The following is an 18,876-nucleotide window of genomic DNA, read 5'->3' as shown; positions in this document are numbered from 1 at the left end:
GTAGCACTAAGACTAACACTAGGGCAAGATACCTCTCTCCAGCTTTTCCTCCGTCATGAGCTCATTGTATCAGCGGAGAAATGTATTACAAGTGCCGCCGAGAAATAGACCAACATTATAAGCAAGAGTAGGCAGCAATGGTAAACTAATGGCGATCTAAAGACACTGCCAAGATAGCCACATGTCTGACTCTCCGTAACATTCAAACGGAGTCAACGCTCAGGGTTGAGAAATCAACCGATAAATTATACAATAAAGGCAACAACTAAAAAACCGAAACGCCACAAAGGTGGAGATAGTTGAACCTCAAAACAAACCAAGCAAGCAAACACCAAGGGCGTCAATCCAATGTAGCACAGCCTAGACCGACATCCGACTGCTCATTATGTCGCCAACTAGTATTACATCATCGTCCAGCCCCCTAACCGGCTCTTTATTTTACTGACAGAAGGGGGCCACGTTGACCTCCCTGGTGTATGAGATCATGCCTCGTAGAAAGATATTCGAGAAGGGTCGAGTTGGCATGATGCTAGTGTCGTTGCTAGGGACGTCTCATCCACCCATTCATCCATTCATCCATTCATCCCCCGGGGTCATTTCGTCCCCAAAGACAACCCCCAGTCAACCACTCTCCCAGAGTTCATGCAAACCAACGTCATATCTTCGAAGGGGCCTTGCGAGGCTGTCATGTTGATCCCTGTCTCGCAGATGGGTCAGACTTTCTGCTAGCCTCGCGCTTGTCGGACGCTGGATGATATCAGTTTGCTCCACCGAGTACCTAGATAGGCGATTGGCACAGATTGCATATGGATAAATGGCGAGAGATGAAAAGAGAAAAAGAAAACCAAATAAATGATTAATGAGAAAGAGACCAAGAATAGAAAATAACCCTCTCCTACCAGAAAGATTATATATATAAAATAAAAAAAAACATATAAATAATAGGAAAAATAAACCACACCGTCTCATCTTACAGCATCCAGTCTTACAGCATACAGCATACCCTCGTGGGCCCCCATCCCCGGCCGCAAAGAAAAGAATCATGTGAGATCCTAGACCCTGGTTGATGATCGTTGCTCGATATACCATCATGACCTACCACCACCCACCACCCCCCACCCCTCGCGTTGAATGACCTAACCTAGCCTCTTGATGTCTCCAAGCACGACGTCAAGGACGTGACCAATGCCGCGCGCAGACCGACACCATCTGTACAAATGGACTTGTATTTCGTCATTGTGCTCGTAGGCCTTCCTTTCCCTGACGGTGCAATGCTCGTCGAGCATTCCCCATTGGGGTCCAGCCCTACTTTCGCGTTTTGATTGCTGCTGGGTATAGCCCTAAGCTAAGCCAAGCTCGGTACTCGACCGTAAGAGTAAGAGCAGTCGACAGCGAAGCGAGGCGAAACGAAACGAAACGCAACGCAACGAAGCGGAGAAAAGGGCCTGCGTCATACCTATGTCAAGCAAGGAAACAGCAGGCCGATCTAGACTAAGAACCAATAAGACGCTCAACGCATCAGCATCAGAACCACCCAATTTGGTAAGTTGCTTTCGATTCGACGAGCTCGTCAGTCAAAAGGACAGATAGTTCTCTAATAATCTTGTCTTATATGAAATGGTGTAGTAGGTAGGTAGGTAGGTGGATAGATACAATGCTTGCAAGACGCCACAATCCAGAAGAACAAGCGGGACATGGGATAATGAAAATGATAATAATACTAATAATGATAATCATGCATACTCATCAAACGTAGCCTACACAAATAAGAAGCGAAAGTTAGCCACGGACCAAATGACGTTACGGGGGCAAGAGTCTTTCTTACCTTTGCGAGCACCCTGGAAGAAGAACCGGACAACAAAGACCTGCAACCCCGCCATAGACACCATCATCAAGCTCTCGATAACGCTAAAGTTCCAAATTCTCCGCTCCGTGCTCCGCACCGTGCTGAAGTTCCGGTTCTCGCGCGTGCGGAAGTACTTCTGGTTTCGCGAGATGGTGGACAGCTGCGCGGACAGCTTGAAGATGGATTCCTCGAGCGCCGACGCCTGCTCGGGGCTGGCGCCCTGGCGCGAGGGAAGCTGCGCGCGCTCTTCGTTCTCAACCTGGAGCACAAAAAAAAACCCGTGGTCAGTTCACTGCTTCCTGCTAGTACCTTCCCCTCCCCCTTCCCCCTCCTATCCTGGGTGATTATTATGGTTGTCCCTTACCGCGATCTCAAAGTCCACAAGCTTCTCAGCAAAGGTCGACATTTCGTTATTGAAGCAGAACTTGTACTCTCCAACACTCTGAGCCGAAAAGACAAAATCGCCCTGTCGCTCCTTCGTTCCCTCCAAGATCATCTTGTCACCGGGCCCGGACACGGCGTAATCAACATCGAAGGAGCCGCCAGATTGAACCTGTCACAAGAAAATGCACCGTCAGAATCCAAACCAAGACGTAAAATTTTATATCATCTTAATCCTTACAGCAAAATAGAAAGCCACCTTCGTGTTAGCCTCCTCAATGTGGTTGTAGAAGCAGGCCTTCTCGTTAGCCTCGAGCCGGTAGGTGAGAGCGGTCGCCGTCACAGTCGACACCAGAGAGGCCAAAAGGCCGATGACCAGGGTTGCGAAATGCATCGTGACTGGAGAAAATATGGGAGAGCCGGTAGCTCGATCTGGGGTATTTCTCCAGGGGTGACGGTGACGGTTGGATCTACGCGACCTTTGGAGATGGAGGTGAAGTTCTGGCCAGCTTGTAATCTTCCGCGGTGTTTGTCATGTTTGCACCACCACCAAAAATAAACTACCTTGTCCGGAAGAAGGGTCTTACTTACTCCGGTGTACTACTTGGACGATGGATCTTACAGATTATACTGCGATAACTTTGTGAATTGGATTCTTTTTTCCGCGTTACTCATCTTATCTTGCTGATAACTATTTTATATATATATGTCATGGGTCATATCAAGAGAAGTAGCAGGAAAATATGAAATGACGGGGAATGACCATAAGGCGCATCTTTGCGCAAACCAACATAACAGCGTGAGACCTGCCCCATCTACAGAGACGAAAGGAAAGGCAACAAAAGAAAGAAAGCAAGCAAGAAGAAAACAGAAGAAAGGAGAAGAAGAAGAGGAAAGGGAAAAAAAAGAAAAGGAGGAAAGGAGGAAAGCAGAAAGTCATGAGACAACGCGGCAGCAGGTCCAGAATTCGTTCAAGCATAAGGTCTCCGTAAACAAGATTGGAAAATAGGCGGACGGTATGTTCTCTGCCCTTCGCAGAATGATGGACTGGCCAGGAAAGCTGCAACAATGGTACATTCTGCCTCTATCGAATGAAGAAGGACTCGCTCCGGTTCCAGAAGCTCCGGCTTTTATTTACATGGTCAAGACCAAGGAGGTCGTCCGAATCGCCGACAATGTCAGAAAGTATATCATCTAGTTGAGTCAGCATGTCTGCTATGTCGGGCAAGCACAAGGGAGAAAGTTAGGCGTACCATCTTCAAGATAACGCGGGTTGGAGTACAGAGTCCGGGGGACAACAGCGAACTTGATCTTCTCAAATTGCTTGCCCTTGATCCCAGTCCGCTTCGACAGGCGTTCTTTGGTTTTGCTAAACACCTCACCCTGACAGACGTTAGCAGGAGACTTTGCACAAAGGGCGAAATTTACTTACCGACTTGACCACAAACTTGAACGGTACCCCATGGGGTCTGCTTGGTTCCCGGTCGAAGTTGTACGCATTGATCAGTCGCTCCCCCTCCGCAATCTCGACCTCTTCCTCGGGAACTCGCGTCGCGTATAGCGTGACGAATTCGTTGATTCCGGCGACCTTGGACTCGGCCTGGTACTCCTTATAGATCTTACCACCGTGGGCTTCGTAGATCCGCGTGTTCCGGATCGTCTCATCATCAAGGTTTGCCTTCTTCTGCAATCCAGAAAGGATGTCGGCGACGGTGCCGTCTCGGGGAACTAAGACCTCGACAACTTGCTGATATGAAAGTAAGCAACATGTCTCCTGGGCAAGATTAAAAGAATAACTTACCTCCTTCGTGATACCTTCCGGAAGCCACGTCACTTTCAGGCAGATCTTGGACTCGTAGTCGCTCAGGCTCATCTCGAGCACTTCGTAGTATAACGCATCAGACCGATGCAAGTTGTACCCATAGCCCGTCATCTGGCCCGAGAGGATCTGACCTAACGTCTGGCTGTTCTGGTTGGCATTCCGTTTAATGAAAGCCTTGGGCTTGCCCGTGCTCGCAAGAACAGGAGCGAACCGCAGATGGGTAGGATCCACGTTCAGACGTTCCCCGACCTTCTTGGATAATTGGTCATAGGTCATCCTTCTGCTCAGTGTCAGGGTGAACTCTTCGGCCTCGGTATCTCTGATCGGCGCAAACGTGACAGGCATCTGATTCAAGAGGTGATCATAGTATTGTTTGGCGTCCGGAAAGATTGCAGTGGAAGGCACATCCGCTTCGGCAATCGTCCTCTGGAACGTGATAATATCACCGTCTTGGATTTCGGATTGCTGGAAGGTCTGCTTGGACTTCATAGGCTCGATCATAGTATGTTTGATCTCCTCGAATAGTATAAACTCTGTGCCAGCAGGCCATCCCATCTTCTCAAGTATCGTTGGTGCAAGATCGGCCACTTTCTGGGATTTGCGGACGTATACGGCACCCACGCCGGACAGTGTCTGGCTTGGGACGTCGAAGTTCTTTAGGAAAACGAGGACGGAATTATTATCCGGCCATGAGATGGTGCCGTCTTGACCGGGCTCGCCAACTTCCATCCAAAGCCTGAAGGCATTTCCTTTGGTACCGAATCTGCTATAAGCCTCCTCGAGGGTCATTTCCGGGTCTCTGATGACCTGATCCGGGCGAGTGGTCTTGTTCTGGCGGTTCACCATTACCCAGAACCGAATTCGATTGACATCTAGGCCATTTTCTTCGGCCATCAAAGCTGCAAACTCGCCGACCTTGGTCGATCGAAGAATGCGGTGGTGCTTTGGCACGGCGGGATCATCTGCCGGCAGGTCCATGCTTGTGAGATCGAACCCGTGATGCGATCGGAAGGACGCTTCGGTCAAAACACCGACGCTCATGTATAAATGAGCCTCCTCCCTCTCTTTCTTCCTCCGGGCTAGTTCAGCACGGTCTTCAATGAGTTTCGTCTCTGGATTTCGGTTAGCAGAAGAGGCCACGGACGGAGTGAGGGCAATGGCACGGTGACATACCAATGTGAGACGGAATCTCATCCTTCGTTATGGGTAAGAGTACCTCATCAAGTTTCGTCTTCCGGACATAAACAAGCATGTATGCGTTCATGGAACGCTTGGTGGACAAACCTCGGGTGTACGGCTGTCTAACCCCGGTGGCACCGTTGGCGAGTTCATATTCGCCGCCGTAGTTTTCTTCAAGAACCTCCTTGTCGGTGGCTCGGGTCACTCTGTCGTCATCGAAACGATACCAGTGCCCATCCTTGGTAGGCTTCAAAAAGGCATAATAATGGCCAGCATTCAAATCACCACTGTGCACCAACACGCCATGCAATTCGTAGATCCACGGTTCCGACTTGTCGGCGTCGTTGGAAAGGTAAGGCGTGGCATCGAACTCCATGGGGAAGGCGTGCCGGTCGTTGATCTTCATCATTGCGTCTCGGTGGATATCGTACTCGAATCGTTTCAAATGAAGGTGCAGAATTGGGGGGAAGCTCTCGAAGATGACGCCCTTCTTGGCGTCCTGCAACCCATACGGCGAACCGGCATCGTACTTGTTCTCCCCCTCGAGGGTTTCCACCTGGATGTAGTCTTTGAAGCTGTCGTCCAGGGTCTTGTTGCCTCGCACGTTCAGCTGAATATCCCAGAAATCTTCCACCCGGGACGACTCATAGTCGACGTTGATGCAGGAAATGTACGTCTTTGTTTTTCCAACAAACAGTTCGGGGAGCGCTTTTTCGGCCGGCGTGCCCTTCATTTTCTCTTCTAGTCTCTCCATGAGCTTCCGCGACAATTCTTGGACATCCTGCTGTTCGAAAATTTGCCGAGACTCCCAGCCAAACGATGCAGTAAGCTCGGTGGTCGAGACAGAGTTCTCGCTGGTTTGCAGGTTATAGAAGAGTCTTTGAAGAGTCCAAGCGCTGTTGTCCTTGGACGCTTCGCTCTCGGTGGGGATTTGATAAACAGCCTATGACACATCAGTACGTAGGCCGGGTTGACATAGGGCCCGACAATCAGAGAGATACCTTTCGGAAAGCGTTGGTAAAGTACAAGGACTGCAATAAGGAGTTGAGATAGCACGTTGCGCCTTGGTTCTTCAACCCGACCATCCCAGTTTCCCGTTTGGAGTCGTAGCTGGGGAGTAATTAGCATCTCGTCGATTGGAAGCGGCGGAACTGCATACTTTTGGAAGCTATGCCACAGGACACCCGTCGGATCCTTAACAACGCGAACGTAGGCTGTGACGTTGGCTTCTTCGTTCTGAATCAGAGGCACACCGCGGCCCTCCCAGGGCATGGTGAAGAGTCTGCGCAGCTCGTAGAATCGGGTAAAGCCCCAGTCACCCTCGTCTGCGTTGAACCGATGTGTCGCGTCTATGATTCCTCATCAGCGGAACTGGTCTCTCATCTCAAGGGGCAATAGTAGTAGTAGCAGCATACAGTGCGACACATATATAGATGGATCATTTACATTCGATAGCACCAAGGCGAATTGTACGCATGCATACCAATTCTCCGGGGGCTCTTCTTCCCAGGCGTGCTCGAGATAGAATGACGCATAATCGGCGTGGTTTCCATACGGGAAGAAAAGGATTCGCCTGTGATTTTTGTAAGCACTGGAACACGATCCACGCGGGCGGCGGACCGTCCGAGACACTAGGTCCCAAAAAATGAAAAGGAAGAAAAAAATCCTACCAAGGAAATCCTGCGCATTGGAACACCGGGCCATGTTCCTTCTTTTTCAAGTTCTTCCAGTCCTTAATATGCCATGTATGCCACGCCTCATCTTCGGTTTCCAGATCCGGGTCTTGGGGGAGCACTCGAGCCATCATTGCCGCATCTGTATCGAAAATTTTCCGTTAGACATGCTTCGGACGTAAACCAGTCGATTATACCGGTGCTAGCAACGGCAAAACGAGAGACCCGACACCTCCGCGGGGAGGCTGTGATGCCAGTCGGACGGGTCTGGGGGACGTGCGGGGCTTGTGGCATCGAACATCAAGGGCTGCGCGGGAGAGGTTCTCACGATCATCTGCAAGAGGCTCCGACTCCGGTTCGTCCGAACCGGACTGAGAGACCACGACATCATCGGTTTTGTCATTTTGATACTGCTCATAATCATCGACGAGCATCTCATTATCCGCGACCTATAGACCGGAAGAATCGTCTTAGTACGTTGACAATCACCATAGTCGTATAATTCTGGAGGGAGGGAGGAATCGTCGACTTTGGTGCCGTCACTGCGAAGATCAAACGACGAGGGAAAGACTCACGCTGTCCATCTAGGATAAAGAAGTGCCTCCACGCACTCGAACGGTCAGAGGAAACCTGTTTTGAGCAGTCGGGCGGAGATTTGAGGGAGGAAACGACGAGAGAAAAAAGGAAAGAGGGGAAACCAAATCCGAAAGGCAAAGCAAAGATGATCAGTCGTAGAGAATGAACTGAAGATGGGGAAGTAATGACGAGGTAACCACCAGGCAGTAGGTCAAGACAAAAAGGTCTGGTCCAGCGGGTTGGAAGGAGTCAGTCCAGGTTAGAGTGAGGAAACTGAAGCTAGTGGCGGAGTTCCCAGCAATCCAATCATATTAAGTCAGCGTCTTTCTACATCATTTACGACTTCAATCACCATGAACTCATGCTTTACTTTCGATATATATATACATATATATTCATTTCTATAATGATGTATCTCTATACAGGCAGCGTATAATAAAGAATACACGCCAAGCCAGACAAACTGCTCGAGGTGTTGGCGGTACTATACAGTCTATACTGAAGCTGTTGGATCAACTTCCACCCTCGAGCTTCATAACAGTGAATATATGCTTTGACAAAGAACTTGAATACAAAGCAAAGCTTCCCTTTTTCAAATATCTCAAAGGATCCTGTAACGACACTGGTTTTCTTGTGGGACTCTTTCTGATGTCTGATGAAGACACTTGAGGATACAACGAGTATCTCCTCTCAAACCAACCATCCTTCTTAATGAATTCAATACCACTACTTAAATTGGTATATCGTAAATCGAACTGAATCAATCAACAGACTATAATCTATAAAACCACCATCTGATCCTTCTGTCCAGTTGAGACAATAAGTCGGCAAGTCACATGTCAGCCCCGGTTTCTTTTCTTCTCACCGCCTGCTGTATTGGGTCTTCTCACGGTCAGTCCATATGAAGCTGCAGCTTGTCAGTCATACTACCATCTCTCTCCTCTTCTCCTCCTCCCCTTCCTTCCCCCCATCCTCGGGACAAATGACATGTCAAATACAAGACTCTGCTTCTTACGGCCTCGATGACGGTTGTATATAGACCATGCCTTAGACGCTTCGAGAGTCTGACTCCACGAGACCTGTTTGACCGAGCCCTAGCTAGTCACCAACCCAAGATGTTGCGGATTGGCACAATGCGACCTCTGTGGGCGCTCCGACACAGATGCTGCGTCGCTGGCCGACGTTCATATTCGAGCCATACTGCACAGGGTGTGCCGCCATGGCGCCCAGCTTCTATTTTAGACGAGTATGATCCCAGGCCCAACCCAGTGAAAGCATCTGCTAATTGAATGTGCTTTCCATAGATGGGTGGAACGCGAGATGCGACCTATCAGTTTACGGCAATTAACTTTCTTCGGGCGGACGTTGACGGAAGCGCGCTTGATCAGCTCTGCGAATTATGTACGAACGGAGCTCCCGAGCAGACTGGCGCACCGCCTCCGGGATATCCAAAAGCTTCCCTACGTCGTAGTGTCCAATCCCCATCTGTCGCTCGTCTATGAACTGTATTACCAGGCGTTCGAGAGATTTCGAACAATCCCCGAGATCAAGTCTTTGGACGATAACGATCGGTTTTGTGACATTCTCCGAAAGACTTTGAAGGACCATCTGGTGGTGATTCCTCAATTAGCCATGGGTGTTTTGGAATGCCGGGATCTGTTGCCACGGGAAATGGTCGACCAATTCATGAACACCTTGCTTCGGGCGGTAAGTTTGCAGATTGCAGATTGCAGACTGTCATGTACGCCGCTGACATCCACCTCAGAGGATCTCCCGTCGCGTTATTGCGGAGCAGCATCTGGCTTTGACGGAGACTTTCAACTCTCCGTGGCACTTTGCGGGGCCTTTTGATAACGCCGATGCGAACTCGGAGTACATTGGAGAGGTATTCCTGAAATGCAATGCCAAGGAGGTGATCGAACGCTGTGGGAAACTCACGCAAGACATGATGCGGGGGAGCGCGGGATCCGACAATATCCCCGAAATCAACGTCCAGGGCCATTCGGAAGCGACTTTCCCCTACATGCTGAGCCACCTGGAGTATATCGTTGGCGAACTACTGCGTAATTCGATCCAGGCGGTCAGCGAGAAGTACCGTAACCTGCCCGAGCGGCCGCCCCCGATCGAAGTCCTTGTCTGCGAGGCGCCGCAGCATATCATCCTGCGGATATCCGACCAAGGAGGCGGGATCCCGCGCGAGTTACTCCCGTATCTATGGTCGTTCAACAAAGGACCCCATAGTAAAGCTCGACTCCAGAATCTCGAGCAGGTCCCCGCGATGGCTGCGACCATGCAAGAGTTGGCCGTGTCTAAGGAGAGGAAGCGCGAGGATAAGGAAACTTTCCGCGAAGGATCGCTCGACTCACTGACCTCGCGCCCCCCGAATCTCCGGCTCGGGATGGGGCTCCCGATGAGCCGGGTCTATGCGGAATACTGGGCCGGTAGTCTGGAACTGCACAGCCTGGAGGGGTACGGGGTGGACGCGTTTCTCCAGATCTCGAAGCTGGGCAACAAGAACGAGCAGATCACGACGAGAGCATCAATGGATGCCGTGTGATCACCTCTAGGCTTATGGTCTGCTACTTCTCTTGGACGTGGATCGTGTCTAGGTGACAATAGCCCGTCAAACAGCCGTTCGAGCCATACCTCGACTATCATCACTCTCACACTATTACTAAAGCCGTGTCATATATGCCATCATCACACTACGCACCCCACCTTTACCAAAGTCCCACGATTTGTACCCCAGATTTCGTGTGCGCCATGATCTACTAGCCGGAACCGGCAAGGGAAGAGTTGACTGGCTTCGCACGTTCGAGCTCGAGAGCTCCCCCCACGGCTTCTTCGGGATGACGTCAGCGATCTCTACCACGGGAGGACATTGGACAATTGCAGTACACTCTACAATCATTACTACCCGTGCATGTAGTGCATGTACTTCTTCAAAGTTGCGACGTGGTTGTCGAATGTGGCGTGTGGATCCGCTACGTCAGTTGAAATTGAACACTTTTCTCAGAGGGTGAAATCTAGCATTCTCATCTTCCTATCTACAATAATTTTCTGTGCCCTAGACGCTCATACCTACGCCTAAGCTCGACTATTACACTCTTAGATCTTTAACAGGCAGAAATTGGACTCAACATGGCGGGAACAGGTTCCATGCTCTGCGTGATTCTCATCACCATATTCAGTACGTATCACTACGTCCCAGTAGCATCGATACATACCATGCCACGACCAAGCATCCTTCTACACAGCTCAAAAAGACATCTCTAACAACAACGCAGTTCCTCCCCTCGGAGTCTTCCTCATCTCCGGCTGCAGTGCCGACCTCCTCATCAACATCCTGCTCACTTGTCTTGGGTATGTCCATCCTCTAGGAAGTTCCAGCCACAGCCTCCCCTACACCCAACTCTCCCTCACCCATCCCTCCTTTCTCTCTCCCTTCCAAATCTACCCCCAACCACAATCACAACATAATTAACAAAAACAGCTACTTCCCAGGCCACATCCACGCCTTCTACCTTGAATACGTCTACTACCAGAATCGCAGAACCCCAATGTACGGCACGTATCAGCCTGCGCCGGGCGTGTACTCCGACCGCATCAAGAATGGTCCGAACCAGGATATGAATTATGGGACGGTCCCGCGGTACTAGCTGATTGTGTGATTTCTGTGGGGATATTGCGAAGGTGTGGATGTGATGGTGAGTGTAGTGTGGTGTCGTATATGGTATATGCTGAGGAGTGGAGCTGAGTTGAGTTGGGTTGAGTCGGATTATGTTGATTAATGTATCAAGGCGTTGCGACTGAATAGGAAATGCATCGGGTTAATACAAATCAAAGAAGCAGGAAAAGGTCAACGAAGAGTCCACAATGCATTCAACAAAAAAATAAATGCTAATCAAAAACTCATGATAACTCATACCCCCTACTTAGACCCAGCACCCTCCACCTTCCTCGTCTTCAGCGGCGGAAAATCAAACGGCTCACTCTGCGCCGCCTCCCCCAGCGTCCTCTGCACCGCCGCCCCAGAGCGCGGACTCCACCACAGCGCCCCCACCCAAGGCTGCACATTCCACCCCACGTTCAGCGTAACATTCTTCCTCTCCGCCAGCCGGCCCGTAATATCCGAAAGCTGATACTTCGATTTCTGGCCGCGCAGACGGAGGACGCCTGGTTCGGTGGAGGCCGCGCCAGCCTTCTTCTTGGATGCTGTGTTCGTGCGCTTGGACGACTTCTTCGAAGACTTGGATGAGAGGAAGCGCTCTTTCAGTGCGGAGAGAGAGTAAGGCGATGCTGGGGCCTCGATGATCGTATCCCAGATGATGGACTCGGAGTTGAGGGCGGAGGTGGAGGAGGGGTTATCGGAGGAGGAGTAGGAGGCGTAGACGTAGACGAAGAGCTGTTTGGTGTTCCAGTTGAAGAAGGGGGAGAGGTCTATCCATTAATTAGGTTTCTTCTTCTTTTTGATGTTGTTTTCTTTGTTCGGGGACATACCCGCGTCGAGGTCGAAGCGCATTTGCGCGTATTCTTCCTTTTTAGTGGAGTAGTAATGGGGTCTGCCTTTGATGCTGTTTTCACCTTGCTATTAGTTTGGCTCCAACCAACGAGAACATATTAAACATACACCTTCACGTCTTTCAGAGAAACCTGCGCCGTGGCATCATCCCCGGGATACAGCAGAACAGAAAGCGCCGCGAAGCCCGCGACGAACAGGGCTACTGTGGTGAAGAAGCCGAAGACGGCCTGCAGGCGGTTGAGGGAGGAGTGCATGGTGAAGGTTCTCCAGTGGACAGTAGAAGCAAATATCAAGTCAGACAGGAAAACTCCTGCGAGGAACAACTTGAAGTGATGCTGGGCAATGATGATAAGCAAGCGGATGAAGCCAGATGGTCCTTTGGCGTAGGCGGTGAGAGGGTGATGGGAGGGCGGTGAGTGCTTATCGATAAGAGTATCGTGGCTCTATCTGCAGCATAATAGCCTCATGTTTATTTTTGGACAGATAGTCATCATTCTCTAGCTTGTTGGGTTATAATACTGGTTGAAGGTCATAGATTGTCTTCCTTCCACTGTCAGCGAAATCTCAAACGCTCTCCAAGACCCCAATAATCGATATACAACCACCCCAGACCTACTCCAACTCGCCCCGCACTCATCCACTGGACCCCTCAGTCCTAGAATTGAGATAGAGCACAGTCTCATTATAATCGCAATATTCCTCGCAGGTCTGCTCTGCAATCATGGGCGACCACGTTCTATTCTTCTATGGTAAGATCTCATCTCAATATCAAATCAATCCAATGTCAATTGGCTCTACATCCACTTGATACAACATATCTCACATACTTTGACTCGACATTCAACCACTCCATGCAACTCAACTACAAAGATATCAACATCGTTCACCCCCTACCTCCCATACAATCAACTTCCACCTCTACACACAAACCCCCACAACTTTCAAACGCCAACCCCTAAACCCACCTCATACACACAACAAACCAAACTACAAAACTAACAAAGCGAAAGGCACCCTAATGGCCCCCCAAATCCTCCACCGCGTAATCCACGGCTCGCCCACCCCGGAAGCATGGCAAAAAGCCCTCCTCACATTCAAGCCCGCCGTGCTGCACGGGTACCGCCGTCATCGAGTGCGGGGGGCTGATTATCCGGGTATCGTGCGGGTTTCCTCCACCACCTCTTCTACCTCTACTGCCACTGGGGAAAATACGAAAGCTCCCACCGGAGAACTAGATACAACAGCCTCCGTCCTCGGCACGGTCGTATCGGGCCTAACCCAAGGAGACCTCCACCGGCTCGACATCTACGAAGGCACAGAGTACGCCAAGGAGCGTGTCTCGGTACGTATCCTGCGTGAATCTCTCCCGCAGAGCGAAAACACCATTCCCTCCGGCCACGACGGTGTCAGAAATGTTTCTGGCTCCAGTCATACAGCCACGCCTAGCGTGAACGCGGGCAGCAAGGTAGCAGACACAGACACAGACACAGAAACAGACACCCACCTCCGCGACGTTCTCTCCGCCGCGGAGGCGGAATTCGCCGACGAGGGCGAGGAAGTACTCGCCGATACGTACGTGTGGATTTCAGGTGGCGAGATGCTGGAGTCGACTGAGTGGGATTTCGAGGCGTTTAAGAGGGATAAGATGGCTTGGTGGGTTGCTGCTTCGGAGGATGAGTGGTGATCTTTCTTCCTCTTCTTCTTCTTCTTCTTCTTCTTCTCTTTCTTTTTAAATATATCTTTGGTTGGGTTTGGTTCTTCTTTTGTTGTTGGGTAGGGTAGATGTAGATAGAGTTAGATGGTGGTGACTATAAATATATGTACTTCATCTTTATGGACTATTTGGATACATAGATTGACTGCGCAGGTTAATCAAATAAGATGACACCCCTATCTATGAAGTACTCTACAAGGACTACACCATCAACATACGGCACCAAGCCAGCCAGCCAGACTGAACTTGAATAGGTGACCGAAACAATAGATATATGATAATATATGTGTGTATGATATAATACGTAAAAACTATGCAATGCTTGGTATCTTATGCACCCACCACAAACAACAACAAACAAACAAACAAATAAAACTCAACGGATCTACATCCATCCATCCACCAGAACGCCACGTAAATCCCCACATAGAACACAAAAGAAATCACAATAGATAGATAGGTAGGCAGGCAGGTAGACAGTCACATTCACAAAAGAAACAGAGATCTAGAAAGAAAAAGATGGTTTGGTTGAGCCTCAGCGCGGGCTTCTCCTAACCCTTTCTCGACCGGGAGATAACGATGATGACGCCGACGTCTTTGGCGGTGTGCCCGGGACCTGCACTTCCAGGGTTTGCTTTTTGGGAGCTGCTTCGGGGGTTGTGGCTCTCTGTGTCTGTGTGTCTGTGTCAGCCACCGTCTTGGGTCGCTCGACGATAGAGATGGCGTCGTTGTCGTCTGTCACCGTGTCCGCTGGTTTACCTGGCCGTTTGATAACAACCCTAGGTGGGGTACATTGCGGAGCATGGATTGGCTCTTGACTGTCTGGGACTTCGACGATTTCGTGCTGCGCCGGTGGTTGAGGATCAGTTGGCTGGGGCTGGGGGTTTGGGCTCCGAGATGGTTGCCTGGTTGCTGCTGCCTGCTTGGCGTCCTTTGACCCTGTTGGCTGTTTTTCTGAAGCGGGGCTGTCTGCACCATCCTTGTTGTCGCGTTTCTTGACACCGTCAGACTCAGACTCAAACTCAGAAGACGACTGACGCGGGGTCGCACTCTCCTCCTGTTTAGAAGCCTCCGGCACACCCAGAAGATAATCCACAGGCTGTTTATCCGCCATCGTGATCTTCTCACCAGCCGTCTCCCGACTAAGCTGCATCTGCTCATCATACAACCTATCTAGAAAACCACGCAGTCGAGTCCGAAGGAGCCCGGACCGCAGCGGCGGCCAGTCCTCCTTCACCCGCATTTCATTCGCGAGGAGCTTCTTGACGAACGAGTCCGGGTCCTGGACGAACTTCTCCAGGTACGCCAGGAGGTACAAACCGCAGTCGGAGAAGTTCGGCTGGAGAGGGATGTGTCTGTGGCCTGCTTTCATGCCTTTGATGAGGCTGGTGTTGATCTCGACGCCTTTCTTGGACTGGGCTTCTTGAAAGAGGTAGTCTTTGAGGAAGCGGACGGTTGATGGACGTGACATGTCTAGCGAGTCGAAGGTGATGATGCAGGGTCTTTGGGTGGAGGCTTTGCTGCTTGATTTCGCGCTTGATGGTCGAGGGTTCTTTTTCTTCCGTGACTGACGCGCCGTTTTGGAGCCCTGTTTCGGATCATCCTGCGGAGTCTGTCTGTCGGCAGGGCTGGCGAAATTCGCCCGGGTAAGACTGGGATTCTCCTCATCCTCTGGCCATTCTTCGTGAGCTGTATCCTTGGGTTTGGAATCACTATCCAGGTTCATGGATGCAAAGGACTCCCGGGCTGATTCTTCCTGCGATGATTCCGAGTCAACAACCTGACTGCTGCTTTGGTCCTTGCTCGAGGCACCACCAGAATCTTGCGTCTCTGGAATCTCCTGGACATCAGTCCCGCCGGCTGAAGACACTTTGCTGTCTGGTTCCGGGTTCGTGTCCACTTCCCCCATGGAGCTCTTCAGACTAGGCAGGTTGCATATGATCGTAAGATACCAGTGCGCATTCTCATTGATAGGCACAACCACATAGTCATAACCAAAGAGATCCACATTCCTGGTCCATTTCTCCACCCCCTCGTAGTTGATCCCGCGCTTGCGGCCAGGCGCATTGGTGAGGGTTGCAAAAAAGTAGGAGTTGAAAAAGTATACCCGCTTCGCTACCTCCTTGTTACACCGATCTAGGTGGTCCTCAAGAAAGCGTATGTAGAAGCCGATGAGGTTGTCATTCAAGAATTCGGAGGCACGCAGCCGCTCCAGGTCTTGTGCGTCTACTTCTGCCTTTTTCTTCCCAAAACGGGGGTAAACAAGGGGTCTGTTGTGGTTAGTACTGAATTAAAGCAGAACAGATGACCATAGGAGAGGAATGTCTGACCGATGCCACTTCTTATGTTTCACATCAGACTTCGGCGTGAGATGGTAATCATCGTCGCCATCGTCACTGTACCTGTTAGTAAGACCCAACCAGTTATTGTCAAGCAGACATACCAAACAATAGTCGTAGGCGGCATGCGGCGAGCCATTGACCTCGTTGATCTCGTCGACGACTGAGGCGTATATTTGATAACGGGTATTTCCACGCCGTGGTCATCGGTGCTGGGCGAGCGGCGAGTACCATGACGTTTAGAAGAAGGCGAAAGTTTTCGGCTTGCGCGCCCACGAGCGGTGTCAGAATATGGTTTTTGTCCGGCAGTATTTCCTCGCTCGTCTTGCAGACGGTCTGACAGTTTGGCCCTTCTAGGGCCTTCAGTTTTTGCTTCTGCTTCTGGACTGCTTTCGGAACGAGCTCGCTTGGGGCCGTTCGTCGGACGCTCGTGGCTGGCTAGTTGCCGTTTGTGTGTCCTGAATGCTTTGTCCATCCAGTCACTGCTCCCATTAGTCACATGCCCAATGGTTCAAGATGGAGGGAAACCTACCTGTCTTTGACAACTACGCGGACATCCCTTTTTTCAAGCCCTTCGCAGAATCCTCTCCTTGCCTCTGCAGATATAAACTCAATGTCCGCCTTGCCGTCTGATGTCTGGGTCGCCGGGAAGTGCACCTGGGCCTTGCGGCTGGATCCACCCCCTTGAATGACCTTTGTAATTCTTTGGATGAGAGTTTCCGGGTGCTTAGGACCGGATTTGCCAAGCAAGATGATTTTTCCACTCTCCACGTCTAGACGCAGCGGCACGGATTCCCCTTCTGCTGGCAGCAGCTCCGATGATCCCAGCTGAACACGAAGGGTCTCAAAGACCGGAAGTTCGTCCCGCTTTTTGGCTTTGTTTTTCTTCTTCGACTTCCCTTCGATGAAAACAGTCGGTATGATATCGGATGGTGATGATCGCGAAACGGGAGCTGCCTGGGACAGTTTGGAATCGCGTCCACGAAGAGCGCCAAACGCCCGTGCCTGTGAGACCGTTGCGGCTCCTTGCAGCTCGTCGGAACTCTCTCTCGACCGCCCGCTTCCAGCACGTGTCGGGGACGGGACGGGACCAGCGGGATTGGCGGTGGGCACGTGCCCCTCCGCAATCTCGACACTCTGGAGTATATCACGTTTCGGCAGGTGCTGCGTACGGGGCAAACCAGAGCGTCTCTCTTTCGTCGCGTTCTCGGTGAAGCGCTCTTCATCCGGCGACCAGACCGTCTCTCTGGGACCACCATGCCGGGGGCTATTGTGGGAGGGACGGCGTACTTTGACGCCTCGTTCAACGTCACGAAATTCGTTCAATTCCCGCGACTTTTTGGGCTTTGCTGAAAGCTGGCTGGAGGTTGTTGATAGGCGTGCCGAATTCTCAGCTACCGACGAGGTGTCCGGCACAGCCTGTACCATAATGTCGTCATCGGAAATGCTGACTAGACCGCTCAATGCCGATTCGTGACTTCCTCGGCGGGGACGTTTGGCGGGCCGTTCCAGCGCTTCATCGTAGGCAGTATTGTCCGAGTGGGGGACGCCAGAGCGTGGGCCCGGTTGTTGAACCCTCCGACGGCGTCCTGGCTGTCCGTGTGCGGGGACCGGTCCACTTTGACGGGCGTGTCGCGAAATCGTATCGAACGGCTTGGGGGTATTGATATTCTAGCAGCCAAACATGTCAGAGGTGAAACCGTCGCAGGAAATATACCAGCTGTCGCATACCGAAAGGGCCTGATTCTTGGATTTCTTGACCGTCTGCCCTGGCACTATTCTGACCCCATTCGGGCTTCTCGAGCTGGAAGAGTGTCACACGTTAGTGACTGGCCGCTGATATATGGAACCTCCAAGCTACCATCCAGGACGTACTGCTTGAAACTAGGTAGTAATCGTTGCTCGTCGTCTTGAGTCTGCGAAAGTTGGACTTTACTCCGGGTCGGCGTCCCTCCCCCGGCTCTAGGCACCATATCAGCGTCAAGTCCCGTGTTGTGTCGAAGGGCCATATTTACGGAGGAGTCATCCCCAAATCTGGTTGGGGGACGGAGCGGTATTTCGGAGGTGGCGGTTGCGGTGTGTCTGGGGAGGGTTCCAATTCTTCGGCATAGCTGGAAGTAAGCTGCGGGGCATAGCAGGAGGTCAGTCGCTGTATTGTCGGTGGGTTCAGGGGAGTAACGCAAGTGTATAAGAAAGAAAGAAAAAGTACAACACAAGGGAACACTAGAGATGTATGGCAGCGAACAAAGACAAATCGAACAATCACCATAACCATAACCATAAGCGAAAATAAAATCAAAAAACGAAGAATCAAAAAGACAGACGAAACAGCTCGTAAAAGAAACATACAAAAAAGAACAAACCGGAAAGGGAAAGGGGAAAAAAGAAAAAAGAAAAAAGAGCGGCCAGACCGGACGAAAAAGAAAAATTTCAAGAAATCAAAAGAACAAGGATACCAAACAAATGTAATAGCACCCCGAGGTTATCCTAATGTCCCAACTCACCGTAGAATCTACATGCAAAAAGGAAGTCCCTTCGTCGGACGTAGGCTGTGCCCGTCGCACCTCATCGGAGGTCGCATCAGACGGCGGAGGCGAAGGACGGCGGTGGTGGTGATCAACGAGCCGGCGCGGGGAGGAGGAGGAAGGACGATGCGGGCTCAAGCTAGGAATCAGCTTGGAGAGGCTTTCAAGGAGTGACATGTATTCGAGAGAGCAGTGAGGATCATGGCCGGACCGGAGTGGACAGGAGGGATTTCATAGCCCGAACCCGGTGGGAAAAGTAGACCTGGAGGAGTTCAAAGTACTGCAAGATGGGAAGTAAA

At 51.0% G+C, this 18,876-nt stretch overlaps 8 protein-coding genes across 8 annotated transcripts; 3 read left to right on the top strand and 5 right to left on the bottom strand.

The window, feature by feature from the left end:
- Positions 1-1,590: 1,590 nt before the first annotated feature.
- BDW47DRAFT_98293 (emp24/gp25L/p24 family protein) lies at positions 1,591-2,689 on the bottom strand. The gene is made up of 4 exons (XM_024820612.1): positions 2,469-2,689; positions 2,211-2,399; positions 1,826-2,105; positions 1,591-1,757 (listed from the first exon to the last, which is right to left on the bottom strand). The coding sequence occupies exons 1-4, from the start codon at positions 2,619-2,621 to the stop codon at positions 1,747-1,749; spliced, it is 633 nt and encodes a 210-aa protein (XP_024676345.1). The 5' UTR covers positions 2,622-2,689; the 3' UTR covers positions 1,591-1,746.
- Positions 2,690-2,858: 169 nt separating this feature from the next.
- Positions 2,859-7,723, bottom strand: BDW47DRAFT_98292 (ubiquitin-specific protease UBP15). Its single transcript, XM_024820611.1, has 11 exons — positions 7,477-7,723; positions 7,230-7,350; positions 6,899-7,043; positions 6,644-6,801; positions 6,388-6,577; positions 6,230-6,338; positions 5,223-6,171; positions 4,029-5,161; positions 3,660-3,974; positions 3,481-3,610; positions 2,859-3,421 (listed from the first exon to the last, which is right to left on the bottom strand). The coding sequence occupies exons 1-11, from the start codon at positions 7,483-7,485 to the stop codon at positions 3,312-3,314; spliced, it is 3,369 nt and encodes a 1,122-aa protein (XP_024676344.1). The 5' UTR covers positions 7,486-7,723; the 3' UTR covers positions 2,859-3,311.
- Positions 7,724-8,610: 887 nt separating this feature from the next.
- On the top strand, positions 8,611-10,034 carry BDW47DRAFT_114969 (protein kinase PKP2; the record flags this gene model as incomplete). Its single annotated transcript, XM_024814742.1, has 3 exons — positions 8,611-8,723; positions 8,782-9,184; positions 9,243-10,034. The coding sequence occupies 3 exons, from the start codon at positions 8,611-8,613 to the stop codon at positions 10,032-10,034; spliced, it is 1,308 nt and encodes a 435-aa protein (XP_024676343.1).
- A 469-nt stretch (positions 10,035-10,503) lies between these two features.
- BDW47DRAFT_27011 (YqaE/Pmp3 family membrane protein) lies at positions 10,504-11,307 on the top strand. Its single transcript, XM_024818618.1, has 3 exons — positions 10,504-10,667; positions 10,765-10,840; positions 10,971-11,307. The coding sequence occupies exons 1-3, from the start codon at positions 10,619-10,621 to the stop codon at positions 11,134-11,136; spliced, it is 291 nt and encodes a 96-aa protein (XP_024676342.1). The 5' UTR covers positions 10,504-10,618; the 3' UTR covers positions 11,137-11,307.
- On the bottom strand, positions 11,284-12,339 carry BDW47DRAFT_98288 (signal peptidase complex subunit SPC3). The gene is made up of 3 exons (XM_024820610.1): positions 12,108-12,339; positions 11,978-12,051; positions 11,284-11,917 (listed from the first exon to the last, which is right to left on the bottom strand). Exons 1-3 carry the CDS (start codon positions 12,251-12,253, stop codon positions 11,409-11,411), a joined length of 729 nt encoding a protein of 242 aa, XP_024676341.1. The 5' UTR covers positions 12,254-12,339; the 3' UTR covers positions 11,284-11,408.
- A 170-nt stretch (positions 12,340-12,509) lies between these two features.
- BDW47DRAFT_98287 (gamma-glutamylcyclotransferase family protein) lies at positions 12,510-13,783 on the top strand. The gene is made up of 2 exons (XM_024820609.1): positions 12,510-12,748; positions 13,010-13,783. Exons 1-2 carry the CDS (start codon positions 12,721-12,723, stop codon positions 13,681-13,683), a joined length of 702 nt encoding a protein of 233 aa, XP_024676340.1. The 5' UTR covers positions 12,510-12,720; the 3' UTR covers positions 13,684-13,783.
- A 465-nt stretch (positions 13,784-14,248) lies between these two features.
- Positions 14,249-17,480, bottom strand: BDW47DRAFT_114967 (SUMO protease ULP2; the record flags this gene model as incomplete). Its single annotated transcript, XM_024814741.1, has 4 exons — positions 14,249-15,983; positions 16,044-16,109; positions 16,157-16,534; positions 16,585-17,480. The coding sequence occupies 4 exons, from the start codon at positions 17,478-17,480 to the stop codon at positions 14,249-14,251; spliced, it is 3,075 nt and encodes a 1,024-aa protein (XP_024676339.1).
- Positions 17,481-17,653: 173 nt separating this feature from the next.
- Positions 17,654-18,834, bottom strand: BDW47DRAFT_26991 (uncharacterized protein). The gene is made up of 3 exons (XM_024818617.1): positions 18,557-18,834; positions 18,068-18,174; positions 17,654-18,014 (listed from the first exon to the last, which is right to left on the bottom strand). Exons 1-3 carry the CDS (start codon positions 18,752-18,754, stop codon positions 17,828-17,830), a joined length of 492 nt encoding a protein of 163 aa, XP_024676338.1. The 5' UTR covers positions 18,755-18,834; the 3' UTR covers positions 17,654-17,827.
- Positions 18,835-18,876: the final 42 nt, after the last annotated feature.

This window comes from Aspergillus candidus, assembly GCF_002847045.1.
Source record: "Aspergillus candidus strain CBS 102.13 unplaced genomic scaffold BDW47scaffold_2, whole genome shotgun sequence".
Lineage (NCBI taxonomy): Eukaryota > Fungi > Ascomycota > Eurotiomycetes > Eurotiales > Aspergillaceae > Aspergillus > Aspergillus candidus.
The sequence above is the reverse complement of the archived record's forward strand: the minus strand, read 5'-3'. Positions and strand labels throughout refer to the sequence as shown.

What these genes read in the sequence shown, in the direction of transcription:
- BDW47DRAFT_98293 (XM_024820612.1), bottom strand. Translation starts at nt 2,621, where the DNA reads ATGCATTTCGCAACCCTGGTCATCGGCCTTTTGGCCTCTCTGGTGTCG. An exon ending in AGGTGGCTTTCTATTTTGCT is followed by an intron (nt 2,400 to 2,468) that starts GTAAGGATTAAG and finishes TTCTTGTGACAG; the next exon opens with GTTCAATCTGGCGGCTCCTT. An exon ending in TTGTGGACTTTGAGATCGCG is followed by an intron (nt 2,106 to 2,210) that starts GTAAGGGACAAC and finishes TTTGTGCTCCAG; the next exon opens with GTTGAGAACGAAGAGCGCGC.
- BDW47DRAFT_98292 (XM_024820611.1), bottom strand. An exon ending in CTGTGGCATAGCTTCCAAAA is followed by an intron (nt 6,339 to 6,387) that starts GTATGCAGTTCC and finishes ATTACTCCCCAG; the next exon opens with CTACGACTCCAAACGGGAAA. An exon ending in TGAGATTCCGTCTCACATTG is followed by an intron (nt 5,162 to 5,222) that starts GTATGTCACCGT and finishes ACCGAAATCCAG; the next exon opens with AGACGAAACTCATTGAAGAC.
- BDW47DRAFT_27011 (XM_024818618.1), top strand. Translation starts at nt 10,619, where the DNA reads ATGGCGGGAACAGGTTCCATGCTCTGCGTGATTCTCATCACCATATTC. An exon ending in GATTCTCATCACCATATTCA is followed by an intron (nt 10,668 to 10,764) that starts GTACGTATCACT and finishes ACAACAACGCAG; the next exon opens with TTCCTCCCCTCGGAGTCTTC. An exon ending in ATCCTGCTCACTTGTCTTGG is followed by an intron (nt 10,841 to 10,970) that starts GTATGTCCATCC and finishes TAACAAAAACAG; the next exon opens with CTACTTCCCAGGCCACATCC.
- BDW47DRAFT_98288 (XM_024820610.1), bottom strand. Translation starts at nt 12,253, where the DNA reads ATGCACTCCTCCCTCAACCGCCTGCAGGCCGTCTTCGGCTTCTTCACC. An exon ending in TCTCTGAAAGACGTGAAGGT is followed by an intron (nt 12,052 to 12,107) that starts GTATGTTTAATA and finishes AGGTGAAAACAG; the next exon opens with CATCAAAGGCAGACCCCATT. An exon ending in GCGCTTCGACCTCGACGCGG is followed by an intron (nt 11,918 to 11,977) that starts GTATGTCCCCGA and finishes ATTAATGGATAG; the next exon opens with ACCTCTCCCCCTTCTTCAAC.
- BDW47DRAFT_98287 (XM_024820609.1), top strand. Translation starts at nt 12,721, where the DNA reads ATGGGCGACCACGTTCTATTCTTCTATG. An exon ending in CCACGTTCTATTCTTCTATG is followed by an intron (nt 12,749 to 13,009) that starts GTAAGATCTCAT and finishes ACAAAGCGAAAG; the next exon opens with GCACCCTAATGGCCCCCCAA.
- BDW47DRAFT_26991 (XM_024818617.1), bottom strand. Translation starts at nt 18,754, where the DNA reads ATGTCACTCCTTGAAAGCCTCTCCAAGCTGATTCCTAGCTTGAGCCCG. An exon ending in TTTTGCATGTAGATTCTACG is followed by an intron (nt 18,175 to 18,556) that starts GTGAGTTGGGAC and finishes TATGCCCCGCAG; the next exon opens with CTTACTTCCAGCTATGCCGA. An exon ending in GATTTGGGGATGACTCCTCC is followed by an intron (nt 18,015 to 18,067) that starts GTAAATATGGCC and finishes TATGGTGCCTAG; the next exon opens with AGCCGGGGGAGGGACGCCGA.